At 43.3% G+C, this 25,922-nt stretch overlaps 2 protein-coding genes and 1 non-coding gene across 6 annotated transcripts in view; 1 reads left to right on the top strand and 2 right to left on the bottom strand.

Annotated features, from left to right (window-relative positions):
- LOC115799114 (NACHT, LRR and PYD domains-containing protein 14-like) overlaps positions 1-25,922 on the bottom strand; it is a 488,499-nt gene that overhangs the window by 367,572 nt on the left and 95,005 nt on the right. The gene's annotated exons all lie outside the window — the stretch shown is intronic.
- Positions 3,129-11,107, bottom strand: LOC115799137 (zinc finger protein 708-like). 3 transcript variants are annotated; one of them, XM_030756147.1, is made up of 5 exons: positions 11,034-11,092; positions 10,179-10,290; positions 6,200-6,331; positions 4,839-5,591; positions 3,129-3,668 (listed from the first exon to the last, which is right to left on the bottom strand). In XM_030756147.1, exons 3-5 carry the CDS (start codon positions 6,215-6,217, stop codon positions 3,243-3,245), a joined length of 1,197 nt encoding a protein of 398 aa, XP_030612007.1. In that variant the 5' UTR covers positions 6,218-6,331; positions 10,179-10,290; positions 11,034-11,092; the 3' UTR covers positions 3,129-3,242. The 3 variants fall into 3 exon arrangements, with proteins under 3 accessions (XP_030612007.1, XP_030612005.1, XP_030612008.1); XM_030756145.1 differs by lacking the exon at positions 10,179-10,290 and having other exon boundaries at positions 11,034-11,107; XM_030756148.1 differs by lacking the exon at positions 10,179-10,290 and having other exon boundaries at positions 3,129-3,665; positions 11,034-11,107.
- trnam-cau (transfer RNA methionine (anticodon CAU)) lies at positions 19,774-19,847 on the top strand. Its single transcript has one exon. It is a non-coding gene; the product is annotated as a tRNA-Met (tRNA).

Raw genomic sequence — 25,922 nt, 5'->3', positions numbered from 1 at the left:
AAAAATAGGTAGTAAAATGTAGTAAATTTAACTCTAGGATTCCTGTATAAACCCTGTATATGTGGATGAAGTGGCAGTTCAATGAAACTATAATGAAGGAAAGCCCCACTCCTCATTTTACTCTCGTTAGCTATCTGTCAGTGCTTTGTTTGGACACAACTGCCAGGACAGAATAACATCTCTGCCTCTTATCTCTTCTGGTGTTCATCATATTGTTTTATATTAACCTATAGACTTTGCCCAATTCTGTCCTGGTTTTTAACTTATTAATGATCCAAAGGGAAAAAAATCACAAAACACTTAAACTTCATGAAAATTCATCATAATTATAAGAAAGTATTGGTATCAGTGTCAGTATCAGCAATACTGGCCCTGTATTTACTTGGTATCGGATCGATACCAAATCTTGCTGTATTGCACACCACTATCAGCTGTATCCGGGGACACAAACAGACCCACTTCCACTGTTAAGGTCACATGACTTATGGTACAAACCAACAGCCAGGTACTGTTAAGGGGTCTGGGCGATGCCAAAGCGTATGGACAGATGCAGTACAAAGGCTGTTTGTACGCGAAGCATGGCAATAGTGGAGATTTCAGGTTTCCAAAAGTCCCCAATGTCACCGGGAAAAGTCACTAAATTTGCTGCTAGTCGCTTTTTGGAAAAAACGTTTGTAACGTCTGGGTTGTGTTCGGTGGTGAAGAGGAGGCGGCGGGCGTACTTATCAGGCAGCCAAAAACACACAACCACACTGGTACTGGGAATTCCACAGTGTTATCCTTTAATAGACGTATTCTTCACCAACCTTATAAAGCCCGGTTGAACGGCTGCTGCATTATTATACATAAAAACGAGCAGTGTTCATACAACCCGTGACAATACAAAGAGTAAGTAAAGAAAATTAGAGGTCCGCCTCGAGCCAAAGACTCTTTGGATCCAGTTGATCTTTCAGAGTTAACTTCAATAGTTACTTCCTCCAAACCAGCAGCATGTTTGTTAGATCCCATTCCTACTAGAGTGTTCAAAGAAGTCTTTCCAATTATTGATGCTTCTATCTTAAAAATGATCAATCAGTCTTTATTAGTTGGCTATGTACCACAGACCTTCAAGGTGGCTGTAATTAAACCTCTACTTAAAAGCCATCACTGACCCAGCTGTCTTAGCTAATTATAGGCCAATCTCCAACCTTCCTTTTCTCTCAAAGACTCTTGAAAGAGTAGTTGTAAAACAGCTAACTGATCATCTGCAGAGGAACGGTTTATTTGAAGAGTTTCAGTCAGGTTTCAGAATTCATCACAGTACAGAAACAGCATTAGTGAAGGTTACAAATGATCTTCTTAGAGCCTCTGACAGTGGACTCATCTCTGTTCTTGTCCTATTGGACCTCAGTGCAGCTTTGATACTGTTGACCATAACATTTTATTACAGAGATTAGAGCTTGCTATAGGTATTAAAGGTACTGCACTGCAGTGGTTTGAATCATATTTATCTAATAGACTCCAATTTGTTCATGTAAATGGGGAGTCTTCTTCACACACTAAGGTTAATTATGGAGTTCCACAGGGTTCTGTGCTAGGACCAATTTTATTTACATTATACATGCTTCCCTTAGGCAGTATTATTAGAAAGCACTGCATCAATTTCATTGTTATGCAGATGATACTCAGCTTTACCTATCAATGAAGCCAGATGACACACATCAATTAGTTAAACTGCAGGAATGTCTTAAAGACATTAAGGCCTGGATGACCTCTAATTTCCTGCTTCTAAATTCAGATCAAACTGAAATTCTTGTACTCGGCCCCACAAATCTTAGAAACATGGTGTCTAACCTGATACTTACTCTGGATGGCATTACTTTGGCCTCCAGTAACACTGTGAGAAATCTTGGAGTCATTTTTGACCAGGATATGTCCTTCAATGCACATATTAAACAAATATGTAGGACCGCTTTTTTGCATTTGTGCAATATTTCTAAAATTAGAAACATCCTTTCTCAGAGTGATGCTGAAAAGCTAATTCATGCATTTATTACTTCTAGGCTGGACTATTGTAATTCATTATTATCAGGCTGTCCTAAAAGCTCCCTGAAAAGCCTTCAGCTGATCCAAAATGCTGCAGCTAGAGTACTGACAGGGACTAGAAAGAGAGAGCAGATTTCTCCCATATTGGCTTCTCTTCATTGGCTCCCTGTTAAATCTAGAATAGAATTTAAAATCCTTCTCCTCACCTACAAGGTCTTGAATAATCAGGCCCCATCTTATCTAAAATTGAAAATACTTTGTTTTTCAGTGGGCTTATGTACATGAAGCTGAAACAGCAATGCATCGTAAAAAATTAATAATCAACTTTAACCCTCCAGTATTAAGGTTCAGGGAACAAAGAAGTGGTATGAAGGAAGACCCAAATCAAATTTTGCTTAGGGCCCCTTCAAGACTTGGGGCAGCTCTAGTGGTCATATTCACAGATCAGATTGCTTCAGGTTCAGGTTATTGTATTTGTACCTGTGGATACATGTTTGCACGAACAGCTTATGTTGGATGTAATAAAGAATTGATCATTATGCTTATTCTCTGAGTTGCTTGCAGTAAAAACGAACACTGTGTCCTTTCACATTTAGGTGCTTTCCGAGAAATGTCTTTTAAATGTCAACGCACTCTGTACTGTGAAAAACAGGAAATGACCTTAACCAGGCCACATGTATATGAATGTGTACGTGACCAAAAGTGAATAAAAGTAAGCTGGAGGCAGTTCCTCTTTGAGAGCACAGAGAACTCTGCCACGTGCAGACTTGGGCCCTGTTCGCCCAGCTGTTGATCGCTACTCATGTCTCTTGTGTGTTTTGTTCAGCAGATCTCCTAAACTGGGTTACAACCCAACAGCTTATCTATCTTAAAACCTTAAAAACATGACAGGAACAGAATAAAACACAGTGAAGGAAAACAGAACGGAAAACAAAAACATGTTTTTCATCTGCCTGTGGGAAAAAAATACATACTTATGATCTTAAAAATCAAATAAGCCTCTCTTCATCATCTTCATAGCTGTCAGTTTTAAAGACTTCTGATTGAGACATCACCCCCAGCCTGCCACACTCACACCAAAGTAACACAAATTGTAACTGGCATAAAATGAGGTGTTTTTTTATTGTTAATATCAAAATTAAGTAAAAGTTCTAATTTTTTTTTTTAACAGAATAAATATGAGTGAAGCTTGCTGTTTCAGTGACTCCACAGCTTGATTATGAGATGGGATTGGTCTCAATGCTGTGGGTCTGCTCGGTGTGCCTGCATTCATGACGGTTACGATTAATTGAATGTGTGAAGCTCTTCTCACAGTGTCTGCACTGGTACGGTTTCTCTCCTGTGTGGACTCGTTCATGCTTCTTAAGGTCACTTGCAGTAATGAAGGATGACCCACACTGATCACAGAGGTGCTTTTTAACCCCACTGTGGATGAGTTCATGGCGTTTTAAAGCGCTTGGCATGGGGAAGCTTTTCCCACATTCTTTGCAGTAGCTCAGTCTGTGTCCAGAGTGTCTACGTTGATGCAGCGTTAGGCCTGCTTTCTTCTTGAAACTATTTCCACAAATGTCACAGCGAAACGCTTTCCCACCACCACAGCGATGACAGGGCTGAGAACTGGAGCCATCTGTGTCGCTCTGCTTCTAAACAAAGACACAAAGACAGTGTAAATATGGGAATTCCTTCAAAACTTTAATCCTGCAGGTTTCCTGAAATAAAGAGCATCTGACACCACCGTAATACTACATTAGAAGTACTGTAATACTATAATAACACCACTGTAATATATGTTTAGCAAAGACAATTTTCAAAATGCATCTGTGACTTTGATGTGGAGGACGACATAAATCATCGTATATATTCTGGCAGTTTTTTCTCAACGTTGTAATGACATCATTAAAGTCAGTTATTCTTGACAGATTATACATAAAAGCCAACATGCATTTCTCTAAAAACAGATTTTTAAAATGATCTCTTTCATGTTATCCAGTCATTTTTTGTCCCCTCAATGTAATACTTGATGGGATGCAAAACGTGGACAGTGACCATCGGCTGTGGAGTAACTGTGGGATACTTCAAGACCACTAGTTGAATGACCCACACCACACTCAGCAGCACTACAGACCAACAAACACTTCACAATGAGCAGTGAGGGATGTTGCAGACAGCGGTACCTTCAGAGGCGATTTCAGTTTTTAACTACGGTGAAATTTAATCAAGAAAACAAAATAACTTTTTCAACATTATTTTTGCTCAACAGCTTTGATGCTTCCATTTCTGCCCCTTCTTAAAAGCTCAGGTAAAGAGAGGCTTCGGTTTCAAAGATATATGTGCAGCACTGTGCCTGATGATGCAGTTCTGCCCACACAGACAGGAAGCCAGGTGAGGCAAAGATAACATGGAGACAGATAAACCTGCACCTCATAGTTTGGAGGAATAAGTTTCATTGTCAGTACTTTTAAAGGCCCACTTCCCATAATAATAATAAATTTTAATAAAAACCAAAAAACTGTTTAACCTTTAACATCAGTGATTGCTGCCGATGCACCTGTGGCCTGCCCTTACCTGCTGTGATCAGCTGGTTAATACCAAACGTATCACCACTGAGACGTCTGATCTTTGAATTATGGGACGGTTTGTCCTATCAAAAAAATTCTAAACGGCTTCTGAAAGCTGAGAAATTGCGCTTCACACCCAGCATATGGTTATTATAGTAATTGTTGCTGGAAGTCCGGGAACGGCGGCACCTTTGAAGTTAAGGGTTAATGAGCTGTCAACAGTCAGGGTAAAGATAAAAAAATACAAACACATACCTCGCAGTGACTGCACTTCCTGCTGTGGATCTGTTGGTGTACTTTAAGGTAATCTGGATTTTTAAAAGCCTTATCACACAGCTCACATTTATAAGGTCTCTCCTCAGTGTGGGTAAACTTGTGGATGTGTAAGTTGTTGTATGTGACAAACCGTTTGCCACACTGATCACAGCAGTACACATTGTGTCCCGTGTGAATGCGCTGGTGTTTATTCAGAGTTCCCATCTGCCTGAAGGTTTTTCCACAGATGTCACAGCTGTATGCCTTCATTTCAGAGTGGGTAACCAGATGATTCCTTAAGGTGTACCTGCGAGTGAAGGTCCTGCCACACTGATCACATCTGTAAGGTCTCACTCCGCTGTGGAGGAGCTTGTGATTTTCCAAGCTTTGTTTCTTTGTGAAACACTTCCCACACCGATCACAACTGTACGCTTTAACGCCACTGTGGATTCGATGATGACTTTTTAGGTCAGTCTTCTGAGTAAAAGACTTTCCACACAAATCACATCTGAATGCTTTAACTCCACTGTGGATGAGTTGGTGTCTTGTCAGATTTCCAGCCTTGGAAAAAAACTTCCCACACAGCTCACACCTAAACGGACTCTCTCCAGTGTGGATGACTTGATGTCTTTTTAGGAAAATCTTTGCAGTAAAAGGCTTCCCGCACTCATCGCACCTGTAGATTTCCTCGCCCTTCCTTCTGTGAGGTTTGTCGGCCTCCTGAGAGCGCTGACTTCTCACTCCATGTTGGTCCTGCAGTGACAGAGATACAAACAGAGGCAGTGAGTGAAATTCAGCCATGGAACAAACTGATTAGATTAGATTAGATTGGATTAAACTTTATTAATCCCTTTAGCAAGATTCTATCAGGAAAATTAAAGTTACTAGTTTTAAATTCCACCTGGAAGAACATGGAGACAGGTCCTGTTTCATACTGAACATTGTATTCATCATGTCACAGCTGAAAGATGCATCAAGATGTTTCCAATCAAAAATGAGGGAGGTTAACCCTATAACTTTGGGCAATCACTGCTGAAGCGCTGGTTTCCTGCCCTTACAAGCCAGGAACAGCTGGCTAAGACAGCGTATCACTGCTGAGGGCTTTTTACCTTAATTCTGTGACTGTTTGTCCTATTGGAAAAATTCAAATGTTTCCTGAAGCCCAGAAATTGCACTTCACAGCCACATAGGGTTATTACAATATTTTTTGAGATGTTTTTGAGCTTTGAGATGTCCTGTTAAACTTTGGTGCTTTTTGTCTTTTCCTTACTTACTGCTAATTAGGACCATAATAAATCAAACCATCAGCAGGTGATAAAGTCACACAGGTTCAGTAATAGTGTCGGTGATTTTTGTCTCACCTGTTGTGTTGAGCTCATTGTTTCCTCTGCAGGGGCTGAGCTGAGTCCAAATGGATGAATATGTTCCTCTGCTGCTCCGTCAGGCTCTCCTCCTCCTGCTGCTACTCAGCTGGGACACAAAGTATCTGATCCCTGACAAAAAGAAGCAGAGCAAACAAAAACCTGAGCAGAGCAACATTTAGAAGATGCATTTGTTCCAGCAGCTACAGGATGGTTTCTACAGGCTGAAGAACAGCAGTCAGTGCAGGAATCAACATCTGCACACTGATTTTCTATTAGAGGAACAAAGTGAATGCAGACACACACACAGAGACAGACTCTCCAAACCCTCAAAACAAGCTTTGTGTGTCTGTCAAAATGCTTTGTACACATCCTGCTGGAATCAGTGTTGTTACAGCTGCAGTCAAAGCATCATGGAAACCATGAAGAAGGTAAAGACGGCACAGTTCAGCCTCTGATCATGAGATCACTCAGAGATGGACCCTAAAAGAGACTAGCGACAAATTTAGCGACTTTTTCCGGTGAGGTCGGAGAGTTTTGTTAACCTGAAATCCTTCGCTGTCCCCGTGTTCTGTGTACATACAGCCTTCATACTGCGTCCGTTCGTACGCTTTGGCGTCGCCCGGACCCCCAAGAGTCCCTGGCTGCAGGTGAGAGAGCGCCGCCATACGCAGCAGAAGTTAGTTTGTACCATAAGTCACGTGACCTTAATAGCAGAATTGGGTCTTTTACGTGTGCTTGCAGACGGTGCATTGAGTGGGTGGCCCGTTGCTGTGATACATCAGCGCAAATGTCTGTGGATTTACTGAGATGCTAAAATCCTGCAGATGGAAGTTTGTTCAGTAGTCACAGTACTGGATGTACAGGAGTACACACAGGAGGAAGTACTTCCCAGTGAAGCAGACTTCACCAAACTGGCTTTATAAAGAATCAGTCAGCATTTTGATATTTTTGCTCTGGATCTTTTTAATTTACATTTTAATATCACAGCTGTGAGTCTTTTTATAGAGAAAAAAAAAGCATTAATTATTTGAGGAGCATTATTATTTAAATATGCCAATAGTTTAATTTTTAGCAATTTCTACAGCTACAGCTGAATGTTAATAAAAGTGTCTGAGAGACATTTGGGACATGTAGCTTTGACTCTGAAGGGCCTTTTTGTTTATACCTTTGGGAAGAAAAATATATGGAGATGTTACTTCTTTTTTTATACCCCAGCCCTAACTCAGACTAGTGGTGGGCGGATCGATCCAAAATATCAATATTATCGATACAACGCTGGTATTGGTATCGAACAATACTAGCGTGATAGGATCGATACTTTGTCTCCTGTAAGTTCAGTGTGTTGCTCCTGTTCATCCGGGAGCAGATATGTCTGTGCAAACACAGCTCCTCTCATGCAGGCACTCTTTGCTCCGCCCCCTCCTCCCTGCACTCCTGTGATTAGTTGTCTCCGGTCACGTGACTCAGCGGCACTGAGCAGTCATGTCGGCTGCAGTGAGTGAGAAAGCGGAGCGTGGTGCAGCTGTACTTTACAGCTGGAAATGGAAACAGTGTAAACAGTGACGCGTTTTGGGAGGAAACTCTCTACTGTGGGGACACCATGGATTTATTTAAAGATGTGAGAGAGGACGAAAAGAAAAAGCTTTGTTCCCGAGGAGCAGGAGGAAGGAAATCCCTCATATGCTACTTTCACACCACCGAGGAACCGGTTCGCGTGCCAGTGCTCGTGCTGTTCCCAATGAACCGGCGAAACGCTTAAGAACGGGCCCGCGTTCCCACCGCGTTTCTGTGAACTGCTCCTTTATGTATGAGTGTGGGCGGGTCCTCGTCTGGACACGAAGCTGAAGCGCACAAACGTGGGAGAACACGCTCCCCTTTCAAATACGTTTTAGGGTCCAAACCAAACTACTGCAGCATCTGTGTGCAGCACAGACAGAGATTAGAGCAAGACGACAAGTACGCACTTTGTGTCCTTTTATCTGTGATATGAACTGATACAAAGCAGCAGGTTCAGCCTTAGAGCCCAACCTAATTCACAGCCGTGAAAATCGCTTCGCTTTTCTCCTGTAATACACATGTAATATGGTAGAAAACGTGATGATGAGACGGCAGAGTCACGCCCTTCTGCTGCTTTCAGCACATGTTCTTGGTTCGAGACCAGCTAGTTTGCGGGGCCGGAATTGAACCCGTTTTTTAGCCGAGCACCGGGAAAACCCGCCTAACGGTTCAAATTACGGCACCGGCTCCGGAACCCTGTTGGTGGGAAAGAGGCCAGACAGACCCAAATAAAGGGGGCTCCTTTTTGACGCTAGAAAAACATTTACTTTCACTCCATCTGAGATCACCGTCTCTATAACGGCTCCGCCCCTTTGCTCAACCAGACTTTACGTAAAACAGCTGACTGCTGTTGGTGTGTTATCAGTTTTTTTGTTGAGAGCTGTGTGAGCATAATCTTGTAATGCTTTATACAAGCATTCTCCTAAACACGTTTCTCCTGCAGGTCTATATTTAGTCACTAATCGGGGATTAAAGTATAAAAAAATATTTTGATGGTGAAGGGGTCCTTCTGGTACAGAATGATTGCTAGTGCTAATAGCTGCGCTTGCTAGTAGTATGTGGTACCGGTTGTTAAGCGATGACATAGAATTCCATTTCCGGGTCCAAACTGTCACGTGATCAATATCCTGCAGTGCTGTGTCTCTGGTTGTTTTAACCGATCCGACTCGAAAAAAAAACACACTCAGCTGTGATTTACTGATGAGAAAGAGAAGCGGAAATGGCTGCAGCTGATAAAGTATGTTACAATCATCTTTAATTTAATCTTTAACAGTCATTGATTTGCCACTGCTGTTTATTTAGGAACATTTGGACCCGGAAATGACGTCAGATTTAAAGACCTGATAGCGATCCATTCTGGGAGCTGAAGTAGAGAAAAATATAACAGCTGAAATTCTCAGCACAGCGAGCACAAACACACAAACACACGAACACGCAGAGAGCGGTGGAGGCGGAACAACATGTCAGCGATGATCCACTCAGTGTTAAAGGGAATCCGGTGTCGAAGAACTTTATAGAATCTGACGTGGGTTTTTTTCTAACTCCTGATCCACTCCATTCCAGTAGGTGGCGGTAATGCAGCTCTAAGCTGGTTTGGTCAACCACAAACCCACAAGAAGAAGAAGACGACAATGATGGAGAACTGCAGTGGTGCTGAAACGGTCCACTTACATTGACACACACACACACACACACACACACACACACAGGTGGAAACGGGACACGGCCCTCACTGACGTCCAGATATTTAAAAAGGCTGATTCAGCTTTATTACTGCAGGCTCTGAATCGTACTCAGAGCATGAAAGTGTAGAAGCAGCTGTTTGGAGGACGTTTCTAACAGCTGTTTCTGTGCAAAACTAACTGCACCTCGTGGCATATTAATCATAAAATAATCCAGGGGAGCAGGAGCTACTGTTTGAGGTCATGTACTCTAACATCTGTAATGTAAAACTGAAGCAGAGGAAGAAAACAGCTGTACCTGCTGTAACCCTCACTGTACATGGTTACTTTGTTTCCACAGCTAAGCAGAAAAATGAGCAGTGTTTGATAACTTATGCATAAATGACCTTTTTTGGCTCTGTGTGTTTTATGTCAGTGCTGTGTGATAAACCCGATGAGTGAGTCAGGAGCAGCATTGTTGTTCATGTGCTGCTGTTCCCTCGGTTTGCTGTCGGGAAGGCGAGCAGTGAACTGCAGATGATTAATCCCAGATTACGCCCACTCCACCGCAGATAACCTGCTCTGACTGTCACAAACACCCACTCCACCTGAGCGCAGGTCAGTTGTGGGGTATGTCGGCCCAAACAATTCAAAATCTTGACAAAACAAAACCCCACCGATCCAGCCAATCAGCAGCCACTAAACAACATCAAAGTGTGCAGCTCAGCTGTGAACAACAAACCAACAACAACATGTACCTGATTCTGCAGTCTCTGGTGATGTGGACGCTGCAGAAAGCCTTTATGCTTCATGAACTGTTATGAAGTCCAGTTTGAAGCCCACTGCTGTGTGCTGCACAGCACCGACTGACTGTCAATGAAAACTGACATTATTTGGTTGTTTTCAAGTAGAAAACAGTTTCTGTGATTATTCTGATCATTATAGTTCTGACTGTAAAACGTTACTATTTTATAGCCATCAATAAACAGCTGGGATGATGGAGAACACTCAGACTCATGAGCTGTGAAACTTTCTTCCTGTGTCATTTACTTCTTTGCTGTGTAAAACGTCACTTTCCAATAAGAACATCAGCTTTGAGCTTCTGTACAAAGATGCTGTGTTTAACCACTAGAGGGCAGAAGCAGCTTTGCTGTGTTATTACCGGAGATCGTTAAAAATACTAACATTGCGCCACTGACGGTTATTTTCAGAGCTCTACTAACTGTTCGTAACCAACCAGTTTCCTCCGCATGTCCCGTTCACGGTCCCATTAAAAGCCATCCAGCCGGTCAGGGGGACGCGCAGGCGCAGATGCGGCGCTCCTGCAGCAGGGCTGCACCTATCCGCTCCCTCCCTCAGTTAAACCGGAAAGCCTTTTTCATTCTCTCCTCATGAACAATGCTCCAATAACGTGTCTGATACAGCGGTGCGGCTTTAGGGACGGAGTATTCGCCGTGTTTGTGTTTTGATTTTTCCCGGTTTGTCGCAGCGGCTCCGGGATCATCAGTCTGACCGACTCCCCCCGGCAGCACCGGGGAGAGCAGCCGAAGACCTCCTCCAGGAGCTGCGCTCAGGAAGACCTGAATTCGGGTTAAAGCCAGCTCGGTGCTTACCTTTAGATGATCCGGACCCGCACACCGAACCTGGAGCGCTTCTCCTTCCTCCTCGTCTTCCTCTCTACTGGCGGTTGTCAAACAACGAATGGCTGAAATACCGCCACCAGCTGGCGTGGAGGAGCTGAAACACTTCATCTTCGTCTCCTTTCTTCCTCTCCTTGCTGTTTCCTTCTTTCCTTCACTTCCTGCCTCATGAAGCTCACAGATAAATCTGTGGTCACGCTTTTGTGACTTCCTTTAATTTCCTTTTACTCTGAAGTGATGTGGTAAGAGGGGCTGCAGGGTGGTCCCTGGACACAGTGCAGCTGAGGAGCATCACAGACCGAGAGTTGAGGGTAAAAGCTTTGAAACGAATGTGTCTGGTTTGGAGTAACACGGCTGCATCACAGGACAGGCTGAAAACACAGAAATGTCAGAGGGTCATCTTTGGTGTGCCTGTGGTGTCAGCACAGCAGGAAGCCGTGTGCAGGAAGAGGAAACAACAAATCAAACTGCTGAAACAAAGTAACACCGAGCTATGAAACCTTTAAGCTTTCTCATGGCCAAAAAACCCACAAAATAAGCTGCAGAGCAGTCACATCATCATCACACACAGTCAACAGGAGTTCTTATAGGGGGTGAGAGGAAATGTGGCCCCTGAACCTTTGTGACATCAGAGCAAAGATCTTCATGGAGACGTAACCAAAATTTCATGCACTCAGTTTAAAGTTACAGAAACGGTTACACTTCATGTAAATGTGCAGCCAGAGCGACCACAGTGTGTGCAGTCTCCATTGTTACTGTATAAAAGCTGTTAACCTTTCATTTAACTCACCTGCCACTTCATTAGGTACACCCTGGGTTGGACCCCTTTGACCTTCAGCGTCAGTAAGACGCTGCAGCCATCAGAGGATGGTACACTGTGGTTACAAAGGGATGGAAAAAGCCAGGGCTGGGAGATACGGACCAAAAGTCTCGATATTTTCTAGCTGAATGGTGATATATGATATATATCTCAGTATTTTTTCTTCCCAAAGAGCGCCTTCTGAGTCAGAGCTACATGTCCCAAATGTCAGACATTTTTATTAACATTCAGCTGTAGATGTTCATGAGAAATTACTCAAAAATAAACTATTGGCATATTTAAATAATGCTCCTCAAATAAATTAATGTTTTTTTTCCTCTATAAAAAAAGACTCACAGCTGTGCTATTAAAACATAAAGAGAAAAGATATAGAACAAAAACAGCAAAATGCTGACTGATTCTTTACAAAGCCAGTCTGCAGTGAAGTAGACTTCACCAAAGTACTTCATCCTGTGTGTACTCCTGTACATCTAGTATTCTGTGCAAATAACAAAACTTGTAAACAGACTGAACAAACTTCATCCTTCAGTCTGCAGGATTTCAGCCAGCTCAGTAAATCCACAGACATGCGCTGACGAATCACAGCAACGGGCCCACCCGCTCGATGCAGCGTCTGTAAGCACACGTAAAAGACCCACTTCTGCTGTTAAGGTCACATGACTTATGGTACAAACCACTTTCTGCTATCTAGTTGTGGTTTAAACCAGGGACTCTTGGGGGTTCGGTTGATGCCAAAGCGTACGCATGGATGCAGTATGAAGGCTGTATGTACACAAAACACGGTGACAGTGGAGGATTTCAGGTTTCCAAAAGTCGCTGATGTCACCGGGAGAACACTGCCATGCTGTCACTTCCTGCATGATTAACAGGTGAAGCAGTGAGGGAGTGTAATGGAGACCAGGGGTTCCATTACCTCTACCTGCTTATGTAGTAGTAGGTTTTTAAATAAGCTATATAAAAAAGAACACACATTAATTGTTTGGAGGATTCTTTATTGGATTTAAGTTAGTTTGTATCGTGGCAGTTATGAAAGGTGAAGGAATAGAGGGGGACTGGCCATCCTACCTGTATAGAAAGAAAAACCTTAGTCAGAACTGTTCACAATAATCTGTTTCATAATTTTCATTCTGTGTTGTAAATATTTGCTATATGTTAAGGTTAGCAGTACTCACCTTCTCCTAGTTGTCTCTTCAGCAGGGTGTGGAGCAAAAGATTGGAGGTACCTCAATCACCTGCTTATGAGCCCCTGGGGCGAACCAAAGTATCACGTGAGGGGAGTTTAGATTAAAGAGTTTTAATATAGATGGATAAAATCAATAAAAAAATTAAAGCATGTTATTGAAATATTTTTAGGAATGTGTATATATGTAAATGTTCATTCTTTGTGTTGGATTTTGTTTGGTTTTGGGAATGGGATTATTGTGTTTCCTTTGTGGGTTGCACCCAAACTTGGACCATTCTGGATGCTCACCTGTGACAGGTGGAGTATAAAAGGGAAGCCATTTGCTTGTAGAGGGAAGATGGTGGTTGCTGTGTTTGTTTTGATGACTGTGAAATGCTCCTATTTACTGAATAAAGACCTCAAGTTAGATGAGTTTATTTCAGCCTCATGCCTCTGTTTAAACGCCAAGGGACCGCCGGCCAAACTGACAAGTGGTGTCAGGAGTGTTGCCTTTACAGACAGAGGTGAACATGATGATGAGGAGTGGGAAAAAGAATGACTGTCATGAAGGGGCAGAGGATGGCAAAGGTGCAACAGCTGAACCAGTGGCTAAAGCAGGAGTTAACCCTGGTGACAGACTGGATGAACTAACAGACTTGGTCAAGTCATTAATGCAGTCTCAAGCAGCAAGAGACCAGAGAATGGACAAAGAATCAGCCCGGCAAGAACAAAGATGGAAAAGCATGCAGCACCAGTTTCAACAAATCCAAGCACAAGTGAAAGAAATAATAGAGGAGCAACAGGACCAAGAGGAAGTCAGGAGAGATAATGGCAGACAAAGTGAAGATGGAGGTGAACCTGAAGAGGGGCCCAGTCTAACTAGTCAGCAGATGTGGTCTCTGCAGAGACAGGAGTCACCTACCCACAGAGATCCCAAATTACTACCACTCACTCCAGATGACGATATTGAACATTTTCTCACTACCTTTGAGAGGATGGCTCAAGTCTGCCACTGGCCGAGAGAACAATGGGCAGTGCGACTGGTACCTCTGCTTACAGGGAAAGCACGTAGTGCTTATGTGCTCATGGACATTGCTGATTCTGAAACGTATGACAAGGTAAAAGATGCGATACTTGCCAAATAAGAGATAACTGCCGACACCTACAGAAGAAGATTTCGAGCCCTGAATATTCACCCAGGTGAGACTCCAAGAGAACTGTATGTCCGACTAAAAGATCTGTTCTACAAATGGGTGAAACCAGAAAAATCTACATTGAAAGACATCTCTGAACTGATGATCCTGGAGCAGTTCCTGAGGATGGTCAACCCAGAGCTGGAGGTATGGATCAGAGAACGTGCCCCAAAATCTGCAGAGGAGGCTGCGCAGTTAGCAGAGACTTTCACCTCTGCTAGAGCAGGATCCAGAAGAACCACTTTTGGCCGAGACAGTTTCACTGCTGGACAAAGTAAGTCTGACGGGGGTGAAAGGGGTGGTGGTATAGGCCAAAATAGAGGTTTTCCTGTCAACAGACACTTTACACCGGGTAGGATTAACCCTGCTAAAAAATCATTCAGGTTCAAAGCCAGATGTTAGGTGTTATCAGTGTAATCAGATAGGTCATACTCAGTATACCTGTCCAGCAACAAAACAGAGTAAGCCATCTCTTTTGTGTTCAGTGCCTAGGCCCACTCTTCTAGCCCCTGATTATCAGCCAGTAAAAACAACACCTGTACTTGTGAATGGCCAGCGTGAAGAAGTACTTTTAGATACAGGGAGCTGTCAGTCAGTGGTTTTATCTAGTTTGGTACCGAGAGAGCTGTGGAGTGACACTAGGACAAAAATAAGTTGTGTACATGGTGATGAGAAGGACTACCCCATGGCTGAGGTTTACCTGACTGTAGGTGGCCAAACATTTCTCTTGCCAGTAGCATTAGCACCCAAGCTACCCTATGCTGTCATTTTGGGTCTAGATGTACCCACATTGGTAGATTTGGTTCACACTGAAACACCTGAAAAAGTGAATGGTGATTATATGTTTCAAGACAAAAAGTCACCAAATCAGGTAATTGAGCTGCAGGCACACTCAGAATGTGTAGTACCCAGTTTGGTTACCACCAGAGCTCAGAGTGCCATGGACCCCTTGAAGGAGCTGCCTTTTTATGATGAGGACATAGAAGTAAGTCAAGTTAAACCAGTAAAATCAAGAGCTCAGCGCAGAAGTGATAAGTTCTTGGGTTCACCCACAACAGAGCTTGTACAGCAGTCTCCCAAGCTTCTAGAATTTGATATTCCACCAGACATATCATCACTTCAGCTGGCTGATCCTACATTAAAACCCTGGTTTGAAAAGGTGTCTGAAGTTGATGGAGAAGTGCGAGGCAAAGCAGACCTTTTGGCAGATGAGACCTATGTAGTGAGAAATGGTATCCTTTATCAGTGCAAAGGCAAGAAGGAGGCCATAGCATTACCACAGGCTCTTAGACACAAAGTCATGGAACTTGGTCATTCAGTACCTTGGGCAGGCCATCTTGGTTTTCAAAAATCTTTGCACAGGATTGCTAGTCGTTTTGTGTGGCCTGGCATGTACACTCAAGTGCAGCAGTTTTGTAAATCCTGTCAGACATGTCAGCTCAGCTTATCTAAAGGAGTGGTCCGTGCCCATCTTCAGCCATTGCCGATCATAGATACGCCTTTTGAAAGAATAGGAATGGATGTAGTCGGCCCTCTTGAAAGAAGCTCATCTGGTAACCGTTACATACTTGTTATCTGTGACTATGCTACTCGTTATCCTGAAGCTTTTCCCCTTAGATCAGTGAAAGCCAGACAGGTTGCTAATTGTCTACTGCAGCTGTTTTCTAGAGTAGGCATACCTAGAGAGGTCCTCACAGACTGTGGGACAAATTGTCAGTCTAAACTTCTGCAACAGGTTTATCAGTTACTAGGTATAAAAGGTATCAAAACCACCCCATACCACCCCCAGTCAGATGGACTTGTGGAACGATTCAACCAAACACTAAAGAACATGCTTTGCAAGTTTGTTGCAGAGAATGGCTCCGACTGGGACCAGTGGCTGCCATACCTGTTGTTTGCCTATCGTGAGGTGCCACAGGCCTCAACTGGATTTTCGCCATTTGAACTACTCTATGGTCACCAGGTGAGAGGTCCATTGGACCTGCTGAAAGAGAGATGGGAGCAGCGAAGGGCAGATGGGGAGAATATTGTGGCTTATGTGGTGAAAATGAGGGCAAGACTGGAAGAAATGACTGTGCTAGCACAACAGAACATGAAAGCAGCTCAAAACAGTCAGAAAACTTGGTACGACAAGAAGGCCAGGGAAAGAACCTTCCAGCCAGGACAGCAGGTGGTGTTGTTGCTTCCCACAAGTGACAATAAACTGTTGGCCAAGTGGCAAGGGCCGTACAAAATTACAAAATGCCTCGGTAGGGTTAACTATGAGCTGTATATGCCTGATAGAAAAAAGAAACATCAGATTTTCCATGTTAACCTGTTGAAAGAAATCCAGCAGCCCACGCAGCAGCCCACGCAGCAGCAATGCTTTGTTCGGGTGGTCAAAGATGAGGAGGAGTGAGAACAATTCTTCCCTACAGACAAGGTAGAGCCAAGTTCAGTGTCTCTTGCCCACCTCCCGCCTTCCCAGCAGGATGATTTAAGACCTCTACTGGATCCACAGTTGTTTCAAGAAAAACCTGGTTTTACAACACTGGTAGAACACAAAGTTCACCTGAGGGAAGAGGCTCCACCTCACAGGAAGTTCTACAGGATTCCTGAACGTCTGGTCCCACAGCTGAGGAAGGAAATTGACTTGATGTTGGAACTTGGGATAATTGAGACCTCGACTAGCGAATGGTGCAGTCCAGTTGTGCTGGTCCCAAAAAAGGATGGAACACTGAGGTTCTGCATTGATTTGAGATACCTCAACTCTGTTTCCAAGTTTGACCCTTACCCAATGCCTCGCATTGATGAACTCTTGGAACGGGTGGGGAGGAGTAAATTTATCTCCACTCTTGATCTGAGCAAGGGTTACTGGCAGGTGGCCCTAGCACCAGAAACAAAGGAGCTGACAGCCTTCAAAACCCCTTTTGGACTGTTTCAGTTCAGGGTGATGCCATTTGGTCTCCAGGGGGCACCAGCAACATTTCAACGCCTCATGGACCAGGTCTTGAGGGATGTGTCTGAGTTTGCTGCAGCATACTTGGATGATGTGGTGAGCTTTAGCCTGACCTGGGAGGAGCATGTGGTTCACCTGCAACATGTTCTCCACCTGCTCAAATCGGCTGGGCTTACCATTAATCCTCACAAGTGTAAGCTGGCACAGAGGCAGGTGGAATACCTTGGTTATGTGGTTGGATATGGACAGGTCAAGCCACAGGTGGGGAAAATGGAGGCAATCCATGCATACCCAGTGCCGACAACAAAGAGAAAGGTGCGAGCGTTTGTGGGTTTAGTGGGGTGGTACAGCAAATTCATTCCCCACTTTGCAGAGAGGGCAGCACCTCTCACAGATCTGACAAAAGCTTCAGCACCAAAAAGTGTCAAGTGGACTGAGGACTGTGAAAAGGCTTTTGGTGACCTGAAGTCAGCCATTACAGGTGACTCAGTTCTTCATAGTCCAGATTTCACTCAGCCTTTCACACTGCAGACAGATGCGTCTGGAGTGGGCATTGGCGCCGTACTGCTGCAGGAGGTGGATGGAGTACAACGGCCAGTTGTTTTCCTCAGCAGAAAGCTTCAGGACAGAGAGACAAGATACTCCACTGTGGAAAAGGAGTGTCTAGCAATGAAGTGGGCGGTGGAGTCATTGAGGTACTACCTTTTAGGCAGACACTTCGTGCTGGAAACAGATCATCGAGCACTCCAGTGGTTGCACAAGATGAAAGACTGTAACATGCGTGTTGCACGATGGTATCTCTCTTTGCAACCTTATGACTTCGCAGTGTGCTATCGACCGGGGAAGTCTAATCATGTAGCTGACTGTCTGTCACGTGTATATGAAGACTGAAGTGCATTAGCTTTAGGAGAAGGGGGGAGGAAATGTAATGGAGACCAGGGGTTCCATTACCTTTACCTGCTTATGTAGTAGTAGGTTTTTAAATAAGCTATATAAAAAAGAACACACATTAATTGTTTGGAGGATTCTTTATTGGATTTAAGTTAGTTTGTATCGTGGCAGTTATGAAAGGTGAAGGAATAGAGGGGGACTGGCCATCCTACCTGTATAGAAAGAAAAACCTTAGTCAGAACTGTTCACAATAATCTGTTTCATAATTTTCATTCTGTGTTGTAAATATTTGCTATGTGTTAAGGTTAGCAGTACTCACCTTCTCCTAGTTGTCTCTTCAGCAGGGTGTGGAGCAAAAGATTGGAGGTACCTCAATCACCTGCTTATGAGCCCCTGGGGCGAACCAAAGTATCACGTGAGGGGAGTTTAGATTAAAGAGTTTTAATATAGATGGATAAAATCAATTAAAAAATTAAAGCATGTTATTGAAATATTTTTAGGAATGTGTATATATGTAAATGTTCATTCTTTGTGTTGGATTTTGTTTGGTTTTGGGAATGGGATTATTGTGTTTCCTTTGTTGGTTGCACCCAAACTTGGACCATTCTGGATGCTCACCTGTGACAGGTGGAGTATAAAAGGGAAGCCATTGGCTTGTAGAGGAATGATGGTGGTTGCTGTGTTTGTTTTGATGACTGTGAAATGCTCCTATTTATTGAATAAAGACCTCAAGTTAGATGAGTTTATTTCAGCCTCATGCCTCTGTTTAAACGCCAAGGGACCGCCGGCCAAACTGACAGGGAGAGAGGCGGGGCAGTGTGAAGTATGATTGTAACGCGACTATATCGATATAAATGATATTGTCTCATCTTAGATCGCGTATGAAAATATATCGATATTTCTTAAAAACGCGATATATCACCCAGCCCCAGCAACACTCAGGTAAGCTGTGGGGTTTAAATGATGCTCAGGTGGTGCTGTGGGGCCCCAAAGGGAGCCAAGAAATTACGCCCCCAGTCTGAACTGTGGACACAAAGCAGGATGGAGCCGTGCTTTCATGCTCTTCACACCAAATTCTGACCCTGCATCTCAATGATTCAGCCAAAATTAAGGCTCATCAGACCAGGCAGGGTTTGGCGAGCCTGTGTGAGGGTAGCCTCAGCTTCCTGATCTTAGCTGATAGGAGTGGCAACAGTACGGTCTCCTGCTTCAAGGGTTGGCATGTTGTTCAGAGATGCTCTTCTGCATACTTTAGTTATTTGAGTTTCCTTCCTCTCAGCTTGAAGCACTCTGACCTCTGCATTAGTAATAAGGCAGGTTTTAGAGCTTCTCTTTATGTAATACAGGCTACCTCAGAGTATGCAAAGGTGCTCTTTGGATGATTGGAGCATATTTGAGCCATAGTAGGAAGAAGTCATTCTTTTCTTTTCCAAATATGAACAAGAAGATCACAATCTGTTCAGGGCCGAAACCTAAATCCATAAAATAAAGATCTGAAATGAACTCTGGTCCCTTCTTTGTCTGATGATGAGATGATGAGAAGACTCTGACTGATAAAGGTGTGATGTCACAGGTAATTGGTTCCTCTTCCAAACACGGTCAGCCATTTTTTTTTCCTGTCAGCCGCTACAGAGGAGAAGTCGGCTCTTCAGAGAAGGTGATAAGATCACAGGAACAGTAACAGAAGCCTTTTTCCTGTCCCTGGGTGTGGCACTGTGGCTCAGTGGGTCAGAGCACCTGTCTCATAAACAGGAGCTCCTGGGTTCAAATCCCAGCAGTGCCTCTGAGACAGCAGGTTCTTCCTCCTCAGGTGGAGCTGCACACCATAAAAACACAACAGCTGCTGATCATCACTCAGGATGCCAGCACCTGATCAATCAATACACAACAACTAACTCCTCTTCCTCACCAGGTTCATCTTCATCTGCTGATCAGCTCTAGTGTTTTATTTAAATGCTACTTCACATGAATTATCAGGGGATGCGTTCTGGAGCTCAAATGTATTCTGATAATCAGGATACTCAGTAGCAGTGTTAGTTTCCTTACAATGAATGTTTGTTTTAGTTGTATCTCACTTAATGTCAGGGCCTTAAGAGACATCACCAAAAGAAAATCCATCTTTTTGTTTTGTAAGAGTGAGAAAGCCAATTTTACTCTTCTGCAAGAAACTCATTCCAAACCAGAAGATGATAAACTTTGGATAAATCAGTGGGGGGATAAAATTATTTTTGATCATGGTGCAGTTAATCAGCAGGCCTAGCTATTCTTCCTGTAACTTGTACCGTTGTAACTTTTAAATCCAGTTTGAATGTTTCATTGACTAATCTGTGTTTTGAAACTGGATAAGAGTTACTGTATTTTAGTAAACATCTATGGATTTAATGCCCTGAGCGAAAACAAACAGTTAATATCTGACAACATTGGAAACCTTCAGCTTTCCTGTCCTTCTGCACATATGTTTATGGGAGGAGATCATAATGTGGTTTATGATGAAGGTCTGGATAGACACCCTCCAACATAACTCTTCTAACCCTGTTCTTTCTGCAATGATGATTGTCTGGCCTTCTTCAATTATAGACATTAATTCCTCGCACTGATGGTGAGTTTGCAAAATTCTGTGATGCTGATATGATAATTAATGAATTAGACCGAGCTGTAGAAAGTCAAACAAATCTCCTGGCTGTGGTGGTCTCACATCTAATGTTTACAAACATTTCTGGAATCTTTGAAGAACCCGTTTTCATAAAGAAGCCACAGAACATGGTTTTCCCCCAGTTATGAAACAAGCTGATTTCTTTGATCTCTATAAGTTCATCTCAGATCAATCACCTTATTGAACACTGGCTACAACATTTTAGCGCTCATTTATACAACAAACTGAAAACAAACTTGCATCAAATTATAAGTGATTCTCAGTCAGGCTTTATGAAGAATGGATCTATTCATAACAATATATATTTAGTATAGGAGTCTGCATGTTCTCCCTGTGTCTAAGTGGGTTTCCTCCCACAGTCCAAAGACATGCAGTTACTGGGGTTAGGTTAATGGGTCACTCTAAATTACCCACAGGTGTGGATGGTTGTCTGTCTCTCTGTGTTAGCCCTGCAACAGGCTGGCAACCTGTACAGGTGTACCCCGCCTCTCGCCCCATCTCTGCTTCAGTGTCTTTATCATAGCTGTAGAAATGCTCTCAGCTTTCATTAAAAACTCAAATGTTGCTCCACTGGATGTTATTGGAAGTCAATAATTATTAGCCAGCTTGCCGACAATCTTTATGAAGAACATCACCGAAGCCAGTTCCAGTTAACTGACACTTTCTCTAAAGCTTCGGGTTTGAAACCTAATTTAAATAAATGCGAGTTAATGTCAGTTCATCCAACTCATTTAACAGAGGCTTTTGGGACACCCATAAAGTTGATGGTGAAATATTTAGGAATTCATATATCAAATGATTCTGTTTAAAGGGAAAATATGAATGTATGGAAAGTAATAGATAACTGCCAATCAAAACTCAGCTGTTGGTTATCACAGGATATCAGCTTAGGTAGAATCTTTCTAACTAAAATGGAAACTATTACTGATGCATCTACCTGGCATATTCAGTGAAAGCTCTGAGAGAGCCATCAAAAAACTCAGTCAGGTCCACTCTGACTATATCTAGAGAAGGAAAGTCCACTATATCAAAAAAGTATTATTAATCAAAGATTATAATGAAGGAGACCTACAAGCCATTGACTTTGATTTTATGAATGGGACTCTGAAAATTAATCTTTGCTACCACGTCCCCAGAGAAATCTTTAAGAATTTGGATGGTATTGAATTTTTACTTAAATATGATTTCTCAGTCCAGCGACTCCCTATTAACTATCCTTTTGTATTGGAAACTTCTCTACAATCATAATTTCACCCTCATAATTCCTGATTCGGTTTGGGGTCTCTAACAGCCCCCACTCCGGTCTCTCTGCAGCTTCCATTCATTTTAATGGGGGCTGTGACTTCACTGAAATCTCCCAAACAGAGCGCTTATTCAGTCACATCTTACACCCTATTTAATATTATAAAAACTCAATCTCTGAAGTATTTCCCAAAAGCACATACTCATACTAACTAAGCATTTTAAATTTCCTATTGCAGAACACAGCAAAGGCAAAAGAAATTCATTGTAAGATGCTGGATGGAGTTTATCTGTTGCAGCAGCGATTCGGCTTTGAAACCAGCTGTTGTGTATTTTGTGACAATGATTTTAAATCTACTGAATATTTTCTGAATGTTTGTGGTTTGATTTTTATGACTGGTTGTACCCGAAAGTGCCTCTGCTGGAAAAATAGAATATAATTTACAAGCAAAGCCCTGACACTTTTAAGTTAGCCGTTTATTTTACTGTTAATTTGGAGTTATGTTGTGATTTTATTGGTCCTTACTGCACCGGAGCCTTAAACATGTTTACTTGCTATTTCATATGCCTTGTTGTTTGTACAGATTGATAAATAAAGTTATTTAAAAAAAATTCCGCGGCGCAGCTGAGTCACGTGACCGCACCGAGCAGGAAGAAGGGGGCGGGGCACAGAGTGGCTGCATGGTAGTATGGGAGCAGGCAGAGCTGCTTTTCATGGAGGAGAACATCTGAACTCAGAGGAGAAACAAACTGAAGCATCGATCCAGCATCATTACTATTGATACTTGGATCAGACCTGAGGACAGCGGTAATCACGTGGGTCTGTGCTTCCCGATCTCTGTGTGTTTGGAAAGACTTCCAGCTTCATCCCGGAGTTTAACTGAAGGTAAACAACGAGCTAACTTTAACGTTCATCTGGACATGAGCTCCTCACTGAGGTCTCCTGCTGCTGTCTGTTCAGTTTATTGTGAACACGCTGAGAGGAGAGTGTGAGTCCTCTGCAGTGTCCATGCTGGACATGATCACACAGTTCGTTTATCTGGACTCCATCGTGGCTCTGCATACACGTCAGTAACATGGCTGTAAACATTCCCGCGCATATTTTGCATCAGTGCCGTAAAGTGCATCAGAACAGGGAGCCGTAAAACAAAGTAAAGCAAAACAGCTTTGCAGGAAATTCTATTTTCTACACAGGACATTTCAAAATAAAAGTGCTCACTAAAATAAAACTCCAGCGACTAATCTCATGGGAGCATTGGGAACAGAACAGAGTGGAGGCAAACACCAGTTAGCTCGGCATGCTGGGATTTCTGCACTTAAAAGTTGGAAAAAACAAACTGTGCAGTGTGTCCAGTTTCTGCAGACACAGCGGTGCAGACCTGCTCTGATTAATTTTTTTGGCAGCATGTAAATGGCATAAATTCCCCTTTTGCATCTATGCCTGTCACAGGTGCCAGCTGACTTTCACTGCGTCACTGTGTGATTACATGTGTGTGATTACATGTGTGTAATCACACAGTCCCCTCCCTGAAGAGGCCACCTTTCATCCTTCAGTCCTGCTGAGACTTTACTTTCTATGAACTGACAGAGTTCCTCAGGTAGCTCATCACACCTGTGTGATCAGGCACGTCACCAAATTCAGAAGCTATTTCCTCCAGAAAGACTGAAACTGCTGATGGCTTAAAGCTTTGCCTCGTAAGCGCTTTGAGTGCTCAGAGTAGAAAAGCACTATATAAGGACTAGTCCATTTACTTTATAATGTTCACTGTCTGTGTTACGGTGCTTATGACGCATTCCTGCTGTGTGACGCAGTGATGCACTGTAACATTATGATGCACAGATACAGTAAAAATGCTGACTGATGTTTTTATCCACTGATCACTGATCAGTCCCAGCCTGCGCAGCAGCTGCTGCAGTGCATTGTGGGATTTGTAGTATAAGTGGTGGGGGCGCTATTTACCTGCAGACTATTATTATTAATAATAATAATAATAATAATAATAGGTTTATGAAATTATCTCGTAGGTTGTATATAATCATATCATGGGCCAAATCTTGCCCACGGCCTTGAGATTGACACATGTGCTCTACAGCCTCATTTCTATTTGAAGGGAGAACAGGAAGTGGATCACAGCAGTCTGCTGCAGTTTCAGGATCACAATAGTCTGATGCTACTTTACCAACACCGAGGTGCTGGTGCTCGTGCCAGTGCCCGTGCTGTTCCCAATGAACCAGTGAAACACTTAAGAACGGGCCCGCGTTCCCACCGCGTTTCTGTGAACTGCTCCTTTACGTATGAGTGTGGGCGGGTCCTCGTCTGGACACGGAAGCCGAAGCGCACAAACGTGGGAGAATACGCTCCCCTTTCTGTGCTGCAGATACGTTTTAGGGTCCAAACCAAACTACTGCAGCATCTGTGTGCAGCACAGAGGGAAACACAGACAGCGATTAGAGCAAGACGACAAGTACGCACTTTGTGTCCTTTTATCTGTGATATGAACTGATACAAACCAGCAGGTTCAGCCTTAGAGCCCAACCTAATTCACAGCCATGAAAATCGCTTTGCTTTTCTCCTGTAATACACATGTAATATGGTAGAAAACTTGATGTTGAGACGGCAGAGTCACGCCCTTCTGCTGCTTTCATCACGCGTTCTTGGTTCGAGACCAGCTAGCTTGAGGGGCCGGAATTGAACCCATTTTTCGGCCGAGCACCGAGTGCTTCCACGGTTCAAATTAAGGCACCGGCACCGGAACCCTGTTGGTGGGAAAGAGGTCTGAGTGAGGTCCATCTCATGATCAGAGGCTGAACTGTGCCGTCTTTACCTTGATGGTTTCCATCTTGCTCTGACTGCAGCTGTAAGAACACTGATTCCAGCAGGATGTGTACAAAGCATTTTGACAGACACACAAAGCTGGACAGCTTTTGTTCTGTGGGTTTGGAGAGTCTGTCTCTGTGTGTGTGTCTGCATTCACTTTGTTCCTCTAATAGAAAATCAGTGTGCAGATGTTGATTCCTGCACTGACTGCTGTTCTTCAGCCTGTAGAAACCATCCTGTAGCTGCTGGAACAAATGCATTTTCTAAATGTTGCTCTGCTCAGGTTTTTGTTTGCTCTGCTTCTTTTTGTCAGAGATCAGATACATTGTGTCCCAGTTGAGTAGCAGCAGGAGGAGGAGAGGCTGACGGAGCAGCAGAGGAACATTTTGAGCCTCTACAGAGGAAACAATGAGTTCAACACAACAGGTGAGACAAAAATCACTGTGACACTATTACTGAACCTTAAGTTTGAAGGTTCAGGTTGTTCTACATCTGCATTTCATTCACTGTCTCTGTTTGTATCTCTCTCACTGCAGGACCAACATGGACCGAGGAGTCAGCGCTCTCAGGAGCCTCACAGAGGGAAGGGAGCAAAAGAATACCGCTGTCATCAATGTGGGAAGCATTTTACCCGATCTCGAAATTTAAAAAGACATCATCTCATCCACACTGGAGATAGACCGTACAGGTGTGAGCTGTGTGGAAACTCTTTTAACCAGCAGGAAAGCTTAAAAAAGCACCAACGGATCCACAGTGGAGTGAAACCGTACAGCTGTGATCAGTGTGGAAAAGCTTTTACTCACAAAAGCACCTTACAGAGGCATCACGTTGGCCACTCTGGAATTAAAGCATACAGCTGTGACATCTGTGGAAAAACGTTCAGCCTTCTAGGGACTCTAAATAGACACCTACGCCTTCACACTGGTTACAATGTGTACTGCTGTGATCAATGTGGCAAACGGTTCACAACAGACGGGCTCCTAAAACTCCACAAATTTACCCACACTGACGAGAAACCTTATAAATGTGAACTGTGTGATAAGGTTTTTAAAGCTCCACAATACCTGAAAAGACACCAAGAGATCCACAGCATAAATAAACCATACAAGTGCAGTTACTGTGAGGTATGTATTTATATTTTAATC

Source organism: Archocentrus centrarchus, chromosome 20, assembly GCF_007364275.1.
Source record: "Archocentrus centrarchus isolate MPI-CPG fArcCen1 chromosome 20, fArcCen1, whole genome shotgun sequence".
NCBI lineage: Eukaryota > Metazoa > Chordata > Actinopteri > Cichliformes > Cichlidae > Archocentrus > Archocentrus centrarchus.
Note: the sequence above shows the minus strand (reverse complement) of the source record. Positions and strands in the feature narration are given on the sequence as shown.

Coding starts and splice junctions, on each gene's coding strand:
- LOC115799137 (XM_030756145.1), bottom strand. Junction 3,669..4,838: donor GGAAGTGCAGTCACTGCGAG/GTATGTGTTTGT, acceptor GTCTTTGTTTAG/AAGCAGAGCGACACAGATGG.